At 54.0% G+C, this 16,802-nt stretch overlaps 1 protein-coding gene across 5 annotated transcripts in view; it reads left to right on the top strand.

Moving 5' to 3' along the window:
* Nucleotides 1-15,963, top strand: part of Pax5 (paired box 5) — a 192,485-nt gene extending 176,522 nt beyond the window's left edge. For 4 of the 5 annotated variants that reach the window (XM_037202571.1, XM_037202569.1, XM_037202573.1 and 1 more), the window contains 2 exons: nucleotides 4,747-4,833; nucleotides 10,625-15,963. In XM_037202571.1, the coding sequence (XP_037058466.1) occupies nucleotides 4,747-4,833; nucleotides 10,625-10,701 (164 nt within the window). In that variant the 3' untranslated portion in view covers nucleotides 10,702-15,963. The remainder of the gene's footprint in view (nucleotides 1-4,746; nucleotides 4,834-10,624) is intronic. The other variant, XM_037202570.1, reaches the window with a different exon arrangement.
* The last annotated feature ends 839 nt before the right edge of the window (nucleotides 15,964-16,802 follow it).

Here is a 16,802-nt window from a genome sequence, read left to right as displayed (position 1 = left end):
GGCTGACATTAAGCAAGCTCTCGGCCCTCCTCAGGAGTCCTGCAGCCTGGTCCTCCCTCAAACTCCCATGGCACCATGTGGAGCCAGCTTGCCTGCTAACTACAGGCCTGCGTCCATATGGTTTCCCTTCACGGGACCACTTCCCTGGCCAGGATGGAGAAGACCATGGCACTGGTTTCTTTTGGAGAGTTCTTAGGTGATTCCATGCATCCAACTCTAGGCAGCATCTGGACTTGCCTTGAAGGAGAGCCAACGAGTGTTCTTCCTGAGATCACCACAGAAAACCAGTTCCAGCACTTGGGGCCAAATTTGAAGCAAGCTTTATTAAAATATTAAGTACTGACCAAGATGGAATTTGGTCGACCACTCCTGGAAATATCCCAGCTGAGTGGCCCTGAGACACACACTGTGTGGGCTTTGTATGGACAAAATCCATAGGCCACTGTACTTTCTCCATGAGGCTTTGTTGTTACTTTTTAAGAACTACAATTCCCGGCATTCCAGGAAGTTGCCTGGTCCTTGGGCAGGTGGGGCTTACAGGTTAATTTTGGGTCTTACATGTGCCTGGTGCCTCCTGGATGGAGGTCCCGCAGACCAAGTGACAGCTATCAGGACACAAACTCACCCCCACTTGGGCCTTACAGAACCTTACTTGTTAAAAAGAAAGAAAAGCTAGGACTTAGGAGTTCACAGCTTTGAGAGGTGCCCAGAGGATGAATCAGTAAAAAGAGGCGAGGAGCCCCAAGGCGGGGCAGTCCTTTTCACCGGGCAGACTCACAAGGGAAGGTGTTTCCTTGTGTGACCTTTGACCTCGGGCCTGCTGGCTTCACCTCTGGCAGCCCCAGCAAAAGCTAGAAGGAGAGCCTTGGGTTTCCTGCTCCCAGGAAGCCCGCTCTGGAGGAGGATTTCATACCTGCGGATGGCCAGTTCCCTCTGCTGTGGCCATGACTACTTCCATTGGTAGCTTCCACAGCCAGGGGCATGCTAAAGAACACCCTTCCACCCTGGCCCTGACATACCCTGCTCGGCAGCTGCCTCGGCTGGAGCTTCTTGGAAGGCTTCGCCACCTCATGTCACACACTGACTGGCCTCAAGCCTCAGCCCCGGCTTTCTGCTCGGCCCCGAGTCCCTACATCCCTTTGCTGCTGGAGTTCTACCCATCCTTGAGGCCGGGCTCAGTAACCCTTCAGTGGGCCAAGGAGCTGCCCCAGGACTCTAAAATATACCTTGCTTTTACAAGCTGCTTCTGTGAAGTTCTGGCAAAAAATGAGGTGCCCCTCAGTGTTGGGATGGTGGTAAGGAGTTTGGAGCCCCAAAGCTGCTGAGTGGATCCAGGAAGGGTCTATAGCAGTGGTTCTCAACCCAGGGGTCCTGACCCCTTGCGGGGTCTCATATCGGATATAAATGTATATACAAATATATAAATCTCAGATATTTACATTCCAGTTCACTACAGTAAAATTACAGTTATGAATTAGCAACAAGATCATTTTATGGTTGGGGGTCACCACATGAGAGCTGTATTAAAAGGTCACAGCTTTAGGAAGGTTGAAAACATTTGGTCTGCTCTGTTCTTTGACAAATGAGGAAACAGAGGTCCAGGGTGGGAAAACAATGTCTTAAAGATAAGCAAGTTCAGGGCCAGGAGACAGGAACAGGGAGTTGTGTTCTGGCCTGAGTGAGAACATTTCACATCTGAAATGCAGCTTTATCAATATTGTGAGCATCGCAGGGTGCCTCGGAGGTTCAGTGGGATCCTGGACTTGGCGGAGGGCTTGGTGACTGACTGGCGGAGGAACATGAGCATCCTCTGAACGCTCCACAGTACCACACCAGCTTGAAATTGCCCTAACTTGTCAGAGAATGAGCTGAGGCAGAGGAGTTGCGTAACCCATTGAGAGTTCCAGAACTTTGAAAAGGCAGGCTCAGGATTTGAACCCATGAAGCCTGGCCCCACTTCCTCGACTTTGTGCCAAATTGACCAAGGACTGTGGTGTCCACCTGGTCAGTCTGCTGTCCCACAACCAGCTTTGGGACTGCATGGACCAGATCTGTGGATAGCTTCCCTGGTCATAAGACTGGCTTCTCCACTCCGAAAACTCTGCTAGATTACTACATAATCAGACCATTGCAGAGTCCCCAACAGGTGACTGGAGAGCCTCTAGGTCAGCCTCATGTCCCTAAGATGGCCAAGCTCCCCTTACCAAGAATATACTAGTCTAACAGGGCATGTCACAGGATAAGGACCCAGGTGCCCACCTCACCCTGACTCTGAGCACACCAGGTAGGGGTCCTGGTGGGCTTGTTTCCTCTGGGCACAGGAGGCTGTGGGACAATGAATCAGAAATTGCTTTAAATTGTGGAAGCTAATAATGGAAGTAGTGGTGGCCACTGTCCAAGTTAGAGGTCCACTTGGTAATGGGTCCCTGGTTGACCTAGGAGTTTCATTCACTCACTCACTCACTCACTCACTCACTCACTCACTCACTCACTTAACAATTAGTCATCCATGCATGCTAGATGGATGCCAAGCCTGGTGATGAAGCTTGGGATCGAGACATAAACAGACAAAACTCTGTCCCCAAGGAGTTATCAGCCTCGTGGAAGAGACAGATAATTAACAAGATGAGCGTGGTGAACAAGACAGGTTGGGATGTGATAAGCTCTGAGGAATAAACCATGGCAGGACAGAAGGATGGGCTGGTCATGGAACACATCCAGGGAGGGCCTCTCCTGCATGGGGCCCAGAAAGAGGGTAGGAGGGAGCCTCAGGGACTCTGTGCCATGGGGATACCAATGAACTATTGTCTGCTGGAAACAGGGTGATTTGTGGGGAGCAGGCAGGGCACAGACCAGCAGGACCAGACTCTCCCACGCTGTGGGGACTTCACCCAAGGCAAGGCCAATGAGACACTAGAGGATCGTGCAGGAGACTGTGTGCCAGTGGGGGGGGGGGCAGGAAAGGGTGCCTCCTGGAACCACATAGGTGGAAGAACGTGGCGGTGCTGACAGGCTCACCTTCTGCCAGATTTGGAAGTTGCTTAGGCACCTTCACAGACCTCCAGGGGTCCCTGCCAGCTCACTCCAGCTGAGTGGCCCTGGGACTCGCCCCGCCCCTTGGGGGGATGGAGCTCAGAGGAGCTCCTGGAAGAGGCGGCCTATGAGCAATGGTGCTACTCAGAGATAGACCAGGCTCAGCACTATCAGGGTGTACCTCTGACGGGCAGTTTATGGTGTCAGAGCCTTGGGGACAGTGTGTCCCCCTATCCAGGCCTCCTCCAACCACATTCCCCGCAACCTGCTTCTCAAAGAGAAAGAGGAGGAGGAAGAAGGGGGGGAAGGAGGAAGGGGGAGGAGGAGGAGGAAGAAGGGGAGGAGGAGGAAGAAGAGGGGGGGAGGCACTGTCGCTGACGGGCATTCGGAGGCTGGGCTGTGCCGCCCAACACTGTCACTACTTTCTCCCTCTGTATGCCGGAACCTGACACCCTGACCACTGAGGCATAAAAAACAGAGAATTGGAAGGCTCAGCCTGTCAGGCTGGGAGTGGCCCCAGGAGAGGCCTGAGCAGGAGTGTGTGTGTGTGTGTGTGTGTGTGTGTGTGTGTGTGTGTGTGTACACTCTGCCTGTGCTTGCCTATGAGGTGGGCGGAGGACTGGCCTCCTCCACAGCCTCTTGCCCTTTGACCTCTGTGCGTTCCCTTTCGGGGGATCATGGAGTCATGCTTGGCCGCAGGTTGTCTCTCAGGACCATGTACCTCCTGTCGTCTCCGGCAGGGGAGGGCCCTACCTGAGGTTTAAGAAAACCGTTCAATGCCCCACTGGCTTTCGGTGCCCTGCTCCAAAGCCTCTGCTAGACACACCAGGCTCTCAGACACTGGCGTGGAGGCTGGAGAACCCAGTCTGCCCTCGGGGGGCCCAGCTGTAGGGAGAAGGGAAGAGGAAATGGGCAGCATCTGCGGCTACCAGAGTGTGGGGACAGGATTTGAAGCTGTGCCCTGGCCTAGCTGGCGGAAAAGAGACTCCCCTGGGACTACTGCAAACCCGGGGGACAGCCAGGGGTGGGTGCTCAGCTCCTCGGGTTGCTGGATCTGAGCAAATTGTCCTCTGGGCCCACGCCACCCTCCCTTCACCCACGCGCACCTCACAGTGCCTGCCTGAGCATGCCCACAACTTGAACAACTGTCCTCCCCAGTGCCTAGAAGACCCCAGCCCACTCCCTCTTTTGGATTTCACAAGCATTAGCCTGTCCCTTCATGTCAGCAGGGTGCTGTCTGCATTCTCCAGACACACGGGGTTGGCCCTGGGTCTCATGGCCCTGTCCAGCCGGCTGCCCTTGGCACAGTCACTCTGAATTCACAGCACAGAGTGGCCACACTAGAGCTGAGGCCGTGGGGAATGGGATCAACCCACACTAGGGTCCTTAGGAGCCTCAGCCAGTGTCAACAGCCCAGCAGGCTAGGATTGAGCTTAGGCAGGAGTACCAAGTGAGACCCCCCAACCCTGCACATGATGACTCTGTGACTTCTCTTCCCATTGATACAAAGTGCTCCAGAGTGGAACAGACAGCTCACTGCATGAGGATATAGCCCCAGTGTGCTATAGTTGGTTACCAAAAGTACCTGAAGCTGGCGGAGGAGACAAGCGCCTTCCATATTCATTCAGTATTTAAGCTGGCTTGAACCCACAGCCTTGTCTGAGCCTAATTTAACATTTGTCTCCTGTTTGTCTCTCTTCCCACCTCCTGCAGGGAGTGAATTTTCTGGGAGCCCCTACAGCCACCCTCAGTATTCCTCCTACAATGATTCATGGAGGTTCCCCAACCCAGGACTGCTTGGTGAGTACTGTCCTATGGGGTCCCTGGGTGCTCGGATGCCTTACTTGGCTTCCTCATGGGGCCAGGGTCCCTCTCAAGGTCTGGTCAGCTGGGGTGAGATGGGTATTTTGCCCCATGAATGTGGAATATAGGTGGTCTTAGGGCAGTTAATGCCACTGCAGCTCAAGGGAGCAGGAACGTGAGAAGGAAAAGGAAGCAGGGAAGGTGCTTGCCCATAAGTAATCTGTCTTAAGAACTATTAAACATAGTGCAATTCCCTAGATAAAAGGCACTGGAAATACAAACTTGGATTGATTGGTGCTGGCTGCCTGGAACACTGTCTTGCTAAGGGCTCTGAGGCCCAGTGATTGATTAATGATGTCTGCTATGGGCACAACCGGTGCCAGCTCTATTAGGAACCAGCTGCCCTGTGGCCTGCCAAGGCACGCTGTTTAGGGCTCAGCTGGTGGCCTAACCCTTATCCAAGACTCAAATTGGCAGAATGTCCATGGCTGGAACAGTCTAGTCTGTGACTATCCTGGTATATTTGTACACACACACACACACACACACACACACACACACACACACCCCAATCAGGACTGACTTTGCCCTCCAAGCTCAAGAAGAACCATTTGTTTTGTTAGCCTAGCCCACATGAAACCAGCAGATGAGGGTCTGTCAACGCAGAAGTAACTTGAAACAGAGGTCCTGGATGCAGATGTTGCCCCTTAACAGATAGAACCAGCCAATCAGCTTGCAGGTTACAATACTGCTCTCAGCCCTAAGTCAGCTAAAGATGTTCTACTTGGAGCAGTGAAAGGAGGCGCTTTTGAGACTGCTCTGGCCTGTCTGTCTGCATTAGCAAGACCTCCTCCAGCGAGAGCCCACTAATTCCCTGGCTCCTTAATTATTGCCATTCCGTAGGCCTGTAAGGTCTCAGCCTTGATTCCTTCCCTGGTCTGGTTTGGCTAAGACAGAGCATGGTGAGGATGCCACATTCCTCAGTACCACCAGACTGGGCGTGGGATATGCTCTGGGGACCTTGGCCTACTCCAAGCATTCCGGTGTGTCACACACAACTGTGGACAGAAGAGGGGCGCCAGCCATTGATGCTCCATGTGAGCGAGAGTTCCAGCCTGCCTTACAAAAGACTTCCTGGCCCCAGTTCTACAGGGAGACTCACAGGGAATGTATCTCACAGGAGGTCTGGGGCCTGCGGGAATGGCTTTCTAAGGCCACACTGGCCCAGGCCTGATTTCACAGCCTAGGGAACACAAGAAGGACAGGAATGCAGCCCATGGTGGCACAAAACCCTGCCTGCCAAGAGGAGTCACCATGTTGTGCTTTTCACAAGACATCCCAGAGATTAGCAGTGACGCTCGCTTCTGGGGATTTAAGGGGCAGAGCGGTGGGGATGAAACTGCCCAGGGGTGGTATCGGAGTTGGGATGGTTGTGGAATATGCAGGAATGAGGGACTTTGAACCAGGCTGAGAAGTCGGCAGGGCAGTGACATGTCCAAAGGGTGGGTGGGGACCTGAGGCTTTTCTGCTCAAGTCTAAGTAAAAGCCAGTTCACAGGCCGTAATGCCAGGCTTTGTCCAGTGATCTCACAGGCTCGGGTGAGGGAGCCTTGTGCAGGTGTACCTGTGCCAGGTGCTGAGGGTTTTCAGGAGGACCAGGGAAATGGGGAAGCAGCAGAATCCGAACTCTGATTATCTGCAGTCTATCTAGGCACACGGGAAATGCTTCACATGGTCATCTCATTTTATGCTTTCAAACGCCCTGTGGGACCATCCTAACATCTCTGAGATACAGTGAAGTGAGGCTCAGAAAGGCAGACTCATGCACCCACGGGCAGATGACAGACAAGGTATCTATCACCTCGGCTCCAGAGTCGGCATCCTTAGGCAGTGTGTGGTGGGAGTTTCTCAGGCTCCCTAACTAATTCAGGCTGGGCAGCCACAGCTGGAAGGAGGCCGTGGGCCCCTGCAGAAACAGGTGAGGCCCTCAACACTCAAGCCTTGTGTGGGGTGAGGACAGCAGGCTGGTTTTGAGAGCCAGGTTAATGACGTATAATTGCAAACAACAGAATCCACTCTGGCTCATTTAAGCAGAAGCATATTTAGTAAAGGACATCAGGGAGTCCCAGACTCTCCAGACTGACTCAATAGACGGGCACGGGACAAGGGCCAGGAACACACCCAGTTGCACGGCAGGCCTGCTCTGCTGTAGGCACCCCATTGCTGCCAGCCGGCACCCCCCAATTACGCCATGATGCAGCTTCCCCTAGGGGCTCGACAGCATGGGAAGCTGTTCCCTGCCACCATTCAGACACGGAGGCCTTTGACACCTGTTCCTAGTGACTGGAGTCCCCCCAGCCCACTTCCTTAAGTGGCTTTCCTTCTCCATCAATGTCCAACACAAGAAAGTCTAGTAGGCAGCCCTCAGGTAGAACGCCTGAGCCCCAGCCGCAAGGGAAGCTGGGGGGACAAGTCAGAGGCGGGCCTGTGCCTCAGGAAAAGTGCCACCACAGGAGGTGTGTAAATCCTGCGGGGCTCGAGTCCATAACCTGGATCCGTCAGGCCACCCACCAGCCTGGGCCTCAGTTGGCTCGGGGATAAAATGAGGATGGTTACCATGGTAGCCTCTCTCTCACTCAGGCCCTGAAGGTGAAGCTCTCGAGGCATGGGGCTCTGGATCCACAGGGATCCTGCTTGCATGTAGATGAAGACACGTGGCTCACCTGACCACAAGCCCTGCAAACAGCGCCAGTCTGCTCCCATCATACAGGCCCTGCCACAGACTTTTCAGTGGCTTGGCCAGACAAACCCCGTGGTTCAGCCTAGAAAGACCCAGTCTGATGATTCCTCTGATTTGGGGTGAGGGAGGCCAGGAATGTGGTGACCTGTCCTGTGTTTCCTCAGGCTCAGGTGAAGACACACGTCACAGCTCACTCTTCCCACTCAGACACAGCCTTACACCGGCCCCTCAGGTACCCTGGCTGACCTGACTGAAGCCTCCTTTACCAACACAGTCAGAGTGAGGACTGAGAGCCCCCCTCAGCACCTCATCCTGTGGGACCCCCAAGCTGGTGAGGGGCAGCAGAGGCAAGCAGAGCTGGCAGGTCTGGCAGCAGAGAAGCGGGCCATGGTCAATTAGGATTAGAATAGGGCGGCCTGTGGCCGCTGTAAAGGGATTAGGGAGGGGACCAGGCCTGAGCCAGCCTGGAATGGCGGTGTCACGAGGTAAATTGATGATAATGTGAATTAGAGAGGAAAAATGACAGGAGGAAGGACAAGTTTATTCTAGTGGAGGTCTAATGGGCACCAAGAAGACAGAGTGCTTTATGAGGTGATGTTTTCATTTTCTGTGGTAAATCAAACCCTCACAGCCAGGGCTGCCACCCCGGCTGGCTAAGCCCTGCGGGGTGAACAGAACTGTGGGAGGAAGTTGGAAACCTCACCACAGGGCTTCTAGAGAGCCATTCCCTCTACACCTGCCCCTTGTGGACCCTTTGTGAGGGCAGCCCCTATGATTTTCATATTCTTGTGCCATCTCCAGACCTGCAGGGAACGAACCCCACCCCCACCCTGTTGCTGGCCTATCCCATAGACGAAAGAGTCAGGGCTGGAGTGGGGAGGTGACCTTGGAGGCCGCAGGAGAGTGTCTTTGGGGATTCCTGGGTGTGGAATGCTTGCCTGGGTTTTCTGGAACAGCAAGGAGAGGTACGGCACTATCGATGCCTGAGGCTATTCCGTCTTCCTGAGTCAGGGGCAAGAGTGGACCAGCCTGTGAGGCTGAGTGTAGAAAGGGAGTCCGGATGCCAAAGTGTCCCCTACCCCATTGCATGCTAGCCAAATGGCTTTGGCAAGTGTCCCTCATCCATAAAACAGGGACAGTCGTAGTTCCTGCCTGAGAGTTAAGTCCTTAGAAGAAAGTGACCGTTCCCCACAGCCCCATCACACCCTCATTCCTGGGTGCCCTCACTTTGCCCCCCTGTGACCCCTTTTTAAAGATGAAAACAACTGAGGCTCAGGGGAGCAAATCCGCCTGGTCAAGGCCTTTTACTGAGACATGTTTGGGCCGGTGAAGAAAACCCCACAGCTCCGCCCCTGTTAGGGCGTCTGGGAGCACGGCCGGCTCCGCCCCCAGCTGGGGCGTCTGGGAGGACAGCCCGGGTTGGTTTGGATTCGAGTGAGACTTCAGAAGAAATCCAAGCCCGTTCCTCTGGGAATTCAGCTCATTAAGTCCACCCCACAAGACTGGCTGACAGCCCCAACTCCTGTCTGCTACAATAAGCCTGTCCCTCTGGTGTCGACCTTGAGCTGTACTGTGGTGAATGAACCTCTTGCCAAGGACACACGTCCTGGGTTCACGGCCAGGATCCAGTACTGAGGGACTTTGTGACGTGAGTGGGTTTTTATTTTGCTGAACATCCTCACTGTGAGAGATTTGAAGCTCTGGCCTCTGTGGTCTGAGAAGTCCCTGGGAAGAGTTTTAGTGTAGATAGGACTTCTGGGAGCTTCCTTAGAGAACATGTCCAAAAAGCAGGAAAGAGTCCAGAGGCGTGAGAGGAACCCAGGGACCACTCTGTCCTGAGGTCACAGGAAGGGGCCTTATCCCACACACACCCCCTCCCCCGTCCATGTCCATGCCTGAGCCCAGACCAATCCCCCTTTCTGTCAGTGGTCACCAGAGCTTGTATGAAAGCCCCGCTTCCCAGGGCACAAACTCCTTTTAAAATTTTTCTTCCCAAGACAGGGTCTCAGTATGTAGGCTGGTCTTCAACTCTCGGCAATGTTCTTGCCTCAGGCTCCCAAGCCCTGGATTATACGTGTGAGCTAACGTGCCCGGGGTCAGATTCCCCTGAACTCTGAGCGTCCAGCCATGTTGAATTGGTGGCTGCCCACTATTGCCCATGCCTGCAGCCCATGAGGTGAGGAAGTGAGGGAACCAGTGGGCGGCTGAGCAGGATCCCCACTGCTGCCTGTTCACTCAGGGCCGTTGTTCCTTCACACCGGGATCCTCACTGAGCAGAGCTGGAAGCTGGGGGCAAACGCCAAGAAGGCCAGAGCCCAGGCCTTCACTCTTTAGGATTCTCTGCCCCAGGAGAAGGGACATGCACAAGGGAGAGGTGGTCACCCCGTGTGGCTCAACCTGTGAAGGAAAGTGAGCTCATGGGAGAGTCTTCCCAGAGGAGAAAGGCAGGGTTCTAGGACTTGGAGGGAGCCTAGGCAGGAAAGAGGATAAGGGCCCAGGCCCGGAACTCCAGGCAGGAGTCCCGAGTCTGATAAAATGGGGCCACTGGCCCTGCCCCCTACATTTGAATGAGATGACGCATGTAGACGACAGGCACAAACTTTGGGTGTGGTGTGGAGTATGGCCGGGAATAATGGGCAGATTGGCCAACGAGCCCAGGGAGGTTGGCCAAGGCTTGTCAATCAGACAAGAAACTGAACACTTTTATCCTTGCTGTAGGTAAGGCCTCAAAGACATTTTTACACATGACCAGACACTAACTATTTTAGGCTTTGTGGTCCATCGGGACAACTACCCAGCTCTTCTCAATGACATGGAAGCAGCCAGAAGCCACACAAAAGGAGGGGAGACCACGTGCAGCAGCAGCCAGGAGAGAAACCAGGGCCTTCAGTCTGCGTGCAGCTCTGGGTGGCCTGATCCGACTGGCAGTTCAGGAAAAAGATCAGGACAAAGATCTTAGGGAGAGTGGACAGTGGCCCTAACTGGATGAGGGGAGACTGGTGGGCAGGGGACCCCCGGTTTCACCTCAATGCCCTCTTGTCTCTTCCAGGCTCCCCATACTATTACAGCGCCGCAGCCCGAGGAGCGGCCCCACCTGCCGCAGCCACCGCCTACGACCGCCACTGACCCTCAGAGCCATGTGGGCACCGATTCTTCAACGCGTTTCATTGAGGTAGACAGCTTCCTAACCCCCCAGACAGACAGAGGGGCCCAACAATGGCGTCTCCCATCCCATCCCACACACAGCTGAAGCATCCTCCCCTCCATTTTTCCCTGCCTAGGATCCAGGTAGGGCGGCTGGACTTCTGGATTCTTATCCATGTCAAGAGTCAATTGACAAGCTTCTCCGAAGCGGTGACAGGGTCTCTGCTGTTCTGAAGACCAATGCAGCCAAGCCCAGCCTACCAGTCCTCCTGACTGTCTGACCATCTGTGGGTTTCAGCCACGGCAGGCCCGCAAAGGAGAGCTGGCTTTTGTTGCTTCCCAGAACCCATGTATATACCTTCTCCTTCCCTGTGGCCCTGAAGGTCTGACAGAGCAGATTACCCACAATGCACAGGCTATCTTCCACCTCTGCACAGAACACCCTTCCCTCTGCCCTGGTGCCCTGTCAGGTATCTCAAAGCCGTCTTTGAAACTGATAGTGGCCACCTTGAGGATGCCCAGCCTCTAGTCCACTTCTCGAATATCTACAAGGCTCACTGGTGGTCATGGCACAAGCTTCCCCTGAGGTTCCCCCCAAGAGGAATACACTCCGGGGAGACACCCTGGCCTCTTGCCTCCATTTCCACGGAGCCACCGTAGTGTCAATGGTCCTTTTCTCAATCAAGGGACTCCAAGAGAACTGCCTGGGACAGCTGCTGTCCTAAAGAAAGAGGTCATCCATCTAAGCACTGATGGCATTGTGACTCTGAATAGCGATCTGGATCAAAAGATCATCGGACCCAGGTCAAGTCTGATGGCCCCTGGAACCACCAAACTGAGTATGTTTGCCGAGGCACGCCCAAGCTCAGACCTCTTTGGACATCAGCCATGGGCACTTTGCAACCATCCTTTGGGACCCCAATGGATCCTGGGAGAGTCTGTCCCAGCCACAGAGACGGTGGCTGGCAGAAAGGACCGATGCCGGCACTGGGGACCAGCACACCCTGCAGGCATCAGCCAGGACCCGAGCTTCCTCTCAAGCAGCGCTGCCACCCTTGGGGGGCACCGAGTGTGGCTGGGCACGGAGGTGCTGGGGATGGGGGCAGGGGCCCGGCCTACACCTGCAGGTCAGCTTGTTCATACAAGGTGTCGAGATGGAACTCGCTGTGGGAAGGCAGAGGAATCCATGGGAGACAGAGGAAGGGCCAGGGGAGGGTCAGGCCAAACACTGAGGAACCGGTGGGCGACTTGAGGGTGGGCTTGAGTCTGGGGGGCCCGGTGATACAATTCATTCATCTGGAACCTCTATTCTCTGCACAGTCCGTCCTGCCAACTCCAAACAGCAGAGGAGAACCCCTGTCTAAACTGAGGCTTAACACGACCGCTTTCACATGACAGCGTCCCTAGGGTCTGCTGTCTTGTGGGACCTCAGACCCTTGACCTCTCTGAGCCTCTGCTGGGCTGACAGCTGGCTGAGCTCACTAGTTTTCCTCCTCTCCCTTCCTCCCTTCGTCCCAGGGCTGAGGCAGGGCAGTGTCACCTGGGGCAGGCCCTCCCTTTTGAGCAAGCACGTGGGATCTTGCTAACGTTCCAGTCAAGTGTAAAGGGTGGGAACCGAAAAGCCTTCAGAAAGACCTGGGGTAGTTCTGAGAGGAAACTGAGGCCCAGCTTAGGGAACCAGAACCAGATGGGGAGACCAAACAGACCCCCCCCACACACACACAAGTGTTTTGTGCCTCAATACCTCCCACAGGGCAGTGGGACAAAAGAAGAAACTGAGGCTGTTAAGTGGAGTCCCCATTGACTGGCAGAGGTAGGGCTGGGACTTGGGCCCCTTTAGCACATGGCGGTCGCTGTCACCTCCATCTAGCCATCTCTTGTACCCGGGAGGGAAGGGACCGTGAGGATGGTAGGAGGCACCATTTGTCCCGGTACTCCAGATCAGGCTTCCGAACGGGTACAACTGCCAAGGCTTCCTGTCACCCGGCCAGAGGCAAGGCGCGTGAGCTCGAAGCAGGCTTAGTGCTTGAGGAACTTGCTGGCAAAGGAAGGTAGCCGGGGCCCCAGCCCACCTCCAGGAGCTGAGTGGGCTGCATTCAGCTTCCACTTGTCAGCTAAGGTAGGAGAAGGCCCCATCCTCATCTCTCCTCTGTCCCGTGCCGCTGGTCTCTTAGAGTGGTGTTCACCCTGGGCTCCTGGCAGTTCCAAGCTGCAAGAGGGCAGCCTCCCTGTGCCAGCCTTCCATGTGTACACCTCCCTCCCTTCCTCAGCAAAGCCCACCCAGCCCAGCAGTGGCTCCCCCTCCCCCGCCACCTGATCATGCCCATGTAAGGAGCTCCGTCTGTGTGTCTTTCCTCTCTCCCCTGAGGTGCTGCTGGGCCTCAGATTGGAGCCTGTATTTGTGAGGCACCCCATGGTTCCTGGGGTACCAGGGAGAAGCACAAGGGAGCAGAAGCACATGGCTGCTCACGCACACACTGCTCTCGCCGGCTCTTGAGGTGCAGATGCACGTGAGTGTTCTCACATTTGCACACCTGCTCTCTCCAGCCAGCACGCGCACACTGCAGAGACACATGCCAGAGAATTCAAAACGGAGTCTGAGGCTTCCCCAGCCCCATGGCAGGAGGCCTGGTGAAAAGAGATCTTTTCACACCATCTGTCCAGCTCCAGCCTGAGCACTTGTGATGATATCCCAAGCCCACCTTTGCTGAGGCACCTGCTTAGAGATTGTGCCTTCCTAACCGACACTGCTTTGTAATGCTCCACTATCCCATGGGGCAAAAATCCTGACGTCCAAGGCTCCCTGTGAAGATGAGGATGAAGAGAATCCTCAGATCCCCGAGCCACATTCTTGGCACACAGAGTTCAGCTCCTGTCGTGAAGTGCATGACCTGAAGACTCCCACCCTAGCACTCCAGATTTCCCCCAGACCCACGAGAAGGAAAGAACAGAGCCCAAAAGTTGGTCCAGTAACAGGAAGGGGCTGGGGACTGGTGGCCCTGCTGGTCCCATTAACACTGACACTTTCAGTCTTTACCTAAATTCACAGGAACACTTTTAAGTGTTCACATGGAGCCTTTCCCTGATGTACCCCGAGGCTCCCAGGACAGTGTGTCCAAGCCCATGTCACAGTCCCTGGCAGGGCCTAGACACGAACAGGTTCTGGCTCGCAGCGCATAAAGCAACAGTTCCATGAGCCATCTCCGTTCCCTTTTCTCTGCCCTTTCTACTTTGGAACAAACTGTGGCAATGTGCAGGGATGCCTGGGCTATCCAGATTGCAATGTCTGAGCCCAGCCAGACATTGGTTCAAAGCCACCCTCTGGGCAGGGTACAAAGCAGCAGGGTATGGTGCATCTCCCTGTGTCTAGAGCATGATGGGCATCTCAATAGTGAAAACTTTAAAAACACCCCGTTAGTCAAAGGAAAGGCACCCATGGGCTGAATGGAGCCCATCAGCCACCGACCTGTGAGCCACAGTCCTGTCAAAAGCCCTTCTGGTCTCTCCTCACTCTTCCGCGAACACTTGGAGAAGACAGGAGGGGGATGGGAGATGTGCAAACAGTTTGAACTTGGGAAGTGGTGGTGGGGTGAAAGATGCACGTGGTGGGTCTGAGGGGAGCTGGCAGTCTTCTGTGTATGGAGCCCCAGATGTGGCCACAGGGCATTGAGGGGTGAAATCCCTTTATGAGGAGTCAGGCTTCAGAGTGACGGCTGGTGCCTTTGGCAGCCTCAGCTCCATCCACCCCCTTGTGGGTGACATTTCAGCTAGAATTTAACTCCGAGCCATGGGGAGCAAATCTTAAAAACAAACCGAGCACTCCCAAACAAATACTAGGAACAAGTGGAGACAGAAACGCGGTCTCCCAGGAGACCCCTGCACAGGCCAGGCCAGGCTAGAGCAAGCTGACCCCGGAAGTCTCTGCGTTAGACCAGCTCCATGGTGGCCCTGGCCTTGTCGCCCATCTGGAGTCTGCCTGTGATGGTTTCCAGGCACAAAGTGGTGCACCTGGGTAAATTTATTCCTTTAGTGCTTTACCTCCCAGAGGTCCAAGGCATGTGCATTTCTTAAAAGGAAACAAAATCCGTGACTGGAGACGTGGACAGTCAGGCCACGACATCTCGCCTTGAGTCTGCCCTACCTCCCAGTGGCCGCTTCAGCCCCTTGGCCCTGTTGTCCTGGGCCTCAAGATTCCTGTCTGCATATTCATGAGGGAGCCACAGAGTCGATCCACACTTGCCTGCTGTCAGCTAAGGCTGTTCCTCCAGTGGCAGCCAGGTCCCCAAGGGCCAGCTGCAGGGCACATAGTGAGTCCCTTGCCCAGGTGCTGTTCGGGTGTAGATGCAGTTTCTGTAGAGAGAGGGGCATGCTGGGAGCAGCAGGCACCCACCTATCGGTCTTTGGTGATTCCTCAGCACTGAGGACCAGTTCCTGGACACTCCCAGGACCAACAGGGAACTCATATCTGATCACTGCCAATTCCTGGGTTTTAATCCAGAAGTTCCTCTGAGTTCGTCTCCAGGTGAGATGAGGTTGAACACAGCCACCCTTTAGTACCTCTAGATTCTTCTGACCACACCTTAGTCTCCTGAGCAGCACCAAGTTGCTGTTTCTGTCCTCACTGTGGGAGTGGCATGGCATGTTGGTGACCTCTCAGTGGGATCAGGCTCAGCCTGGACAGCTTTGAGCCCAGAGCAGAGAGGGCAGAGAGAAAACAAATAAAAGACGAGGGACTGGCGGTTCTGTGCTTCCCACTGACTCTAAGACCTGGCTTCAGGAGACCAATCTGTAGTCTCACTTGACCTGGTTCACTCACCTGCTAAGTTGCACATGGGGGTACAGTCCCCCAAACCACCATTCAGGCGGTGCATCCCTGGTCTTCTCCAAAAGCACCACCGAGAACATGTGACGATGAGCTTTTGATTTACAAATGGTACATTTCACTTAGAGTGGGACAGAAAGGAAACCACTTAATGACCCCCTCGTTTCCAAGCATGAGTACATTTTAATGAAACGATTTTATTGTATTTGAGGAAATGGAGAGTTGAAAATTCCAACCAATCAATAGCCAATTAGTTGCTATAAAGTTAAAAAGAAAATAAATCCCGTCTATTTCAAACATCCTGCAAAACTCAGAGCCTCATAGTCAGGCCTTCCTCTTTATGCCGTGTGCACACGTGCATGGACAAGGGAGTTCACACACACGTGCGCGCACACATACACACAGACATAGTCTCACCACATATACAGTCACACACACTCATACACTCACATACCTCTATCACACACCCACACACATACACACTCTCTCTCCAATACTAGGACACGGAACTCAGAAGAACTGCTGTGTCTCCCGGGGCCAGTTCTTGCTGGCTCTCCTTGCCTTTGGTCACAGGTGAGCAGACCCAGCAGCAGCCTGTCCTGAGGCTCAGAAAGGGACAGAGTTGACCCCAAGGCCTGAGCAACCAGCACAGGGTGGGTAGTGGGCAGTGAGGGCCTGCTATTGCCAATGCGCCTCTTCTCTGCCAGGCTACAGGGTCCCCCTCACAGTGGGAAGGGGGTAGAATTTTGTGGCCCTGGCTCCTGCTGGACGATGCTGCCCTGGTCTGTCATCCTCTAGTGGCCTGAGGACATTGAGTATTTGTAGGAATGCAGATGACATTCTGATGGAACTCGTGGTTTTGCTTCTCATTCTTTTAGATGGTTAACACTGTCCTAGGGACTGGCCCAGCATCAAAGAAATGCATATCTACTGTATCCGCCAAAGTTTGTGATGCCTGCATAGACGCTTGTTAAAAAAATATACAAAAAAAAACAACAAAAAATAAATAAAACCACACAATTGAATTGCCTTTGAAAGTGGGAGACGATCTGTCTCCAACAGATTGAGAAACAAAAAGCTTCTTAAAAGTGTGTATGTTTTATATTCTTTTTTTTCTAGTAGAACTGACTTGAAATATTGGTGGTTTTTTTTCTTAGTGATGTGTGTTGCTTTTGTGTGTGATAATATTTGAATGTAATTACAGCCGTGCCAATTTGCCAAAGATGTTGGACATATTTTTCTTTTGTTGGGGGAGGGTGGG

The sequence above is a fragment of the Peromyscus leucopus genome, chromosome 2 (genome assembly GCF_004664715.2).
Source record: "Peromyscus leucopus breed LL Stock chromosome 2, UCI_PerLeu_2.1, whole genome shotgun sequence".
Lineage (NCBI taxonomy): Eukaryota > Metazoa > Chordata > Mammalia > Rodentia > Cricetidae > Peromyscus > Peromyscus leucopus.
This window is presented reverse-complemented; position numbering and strand designations above follow the sequence as displayed.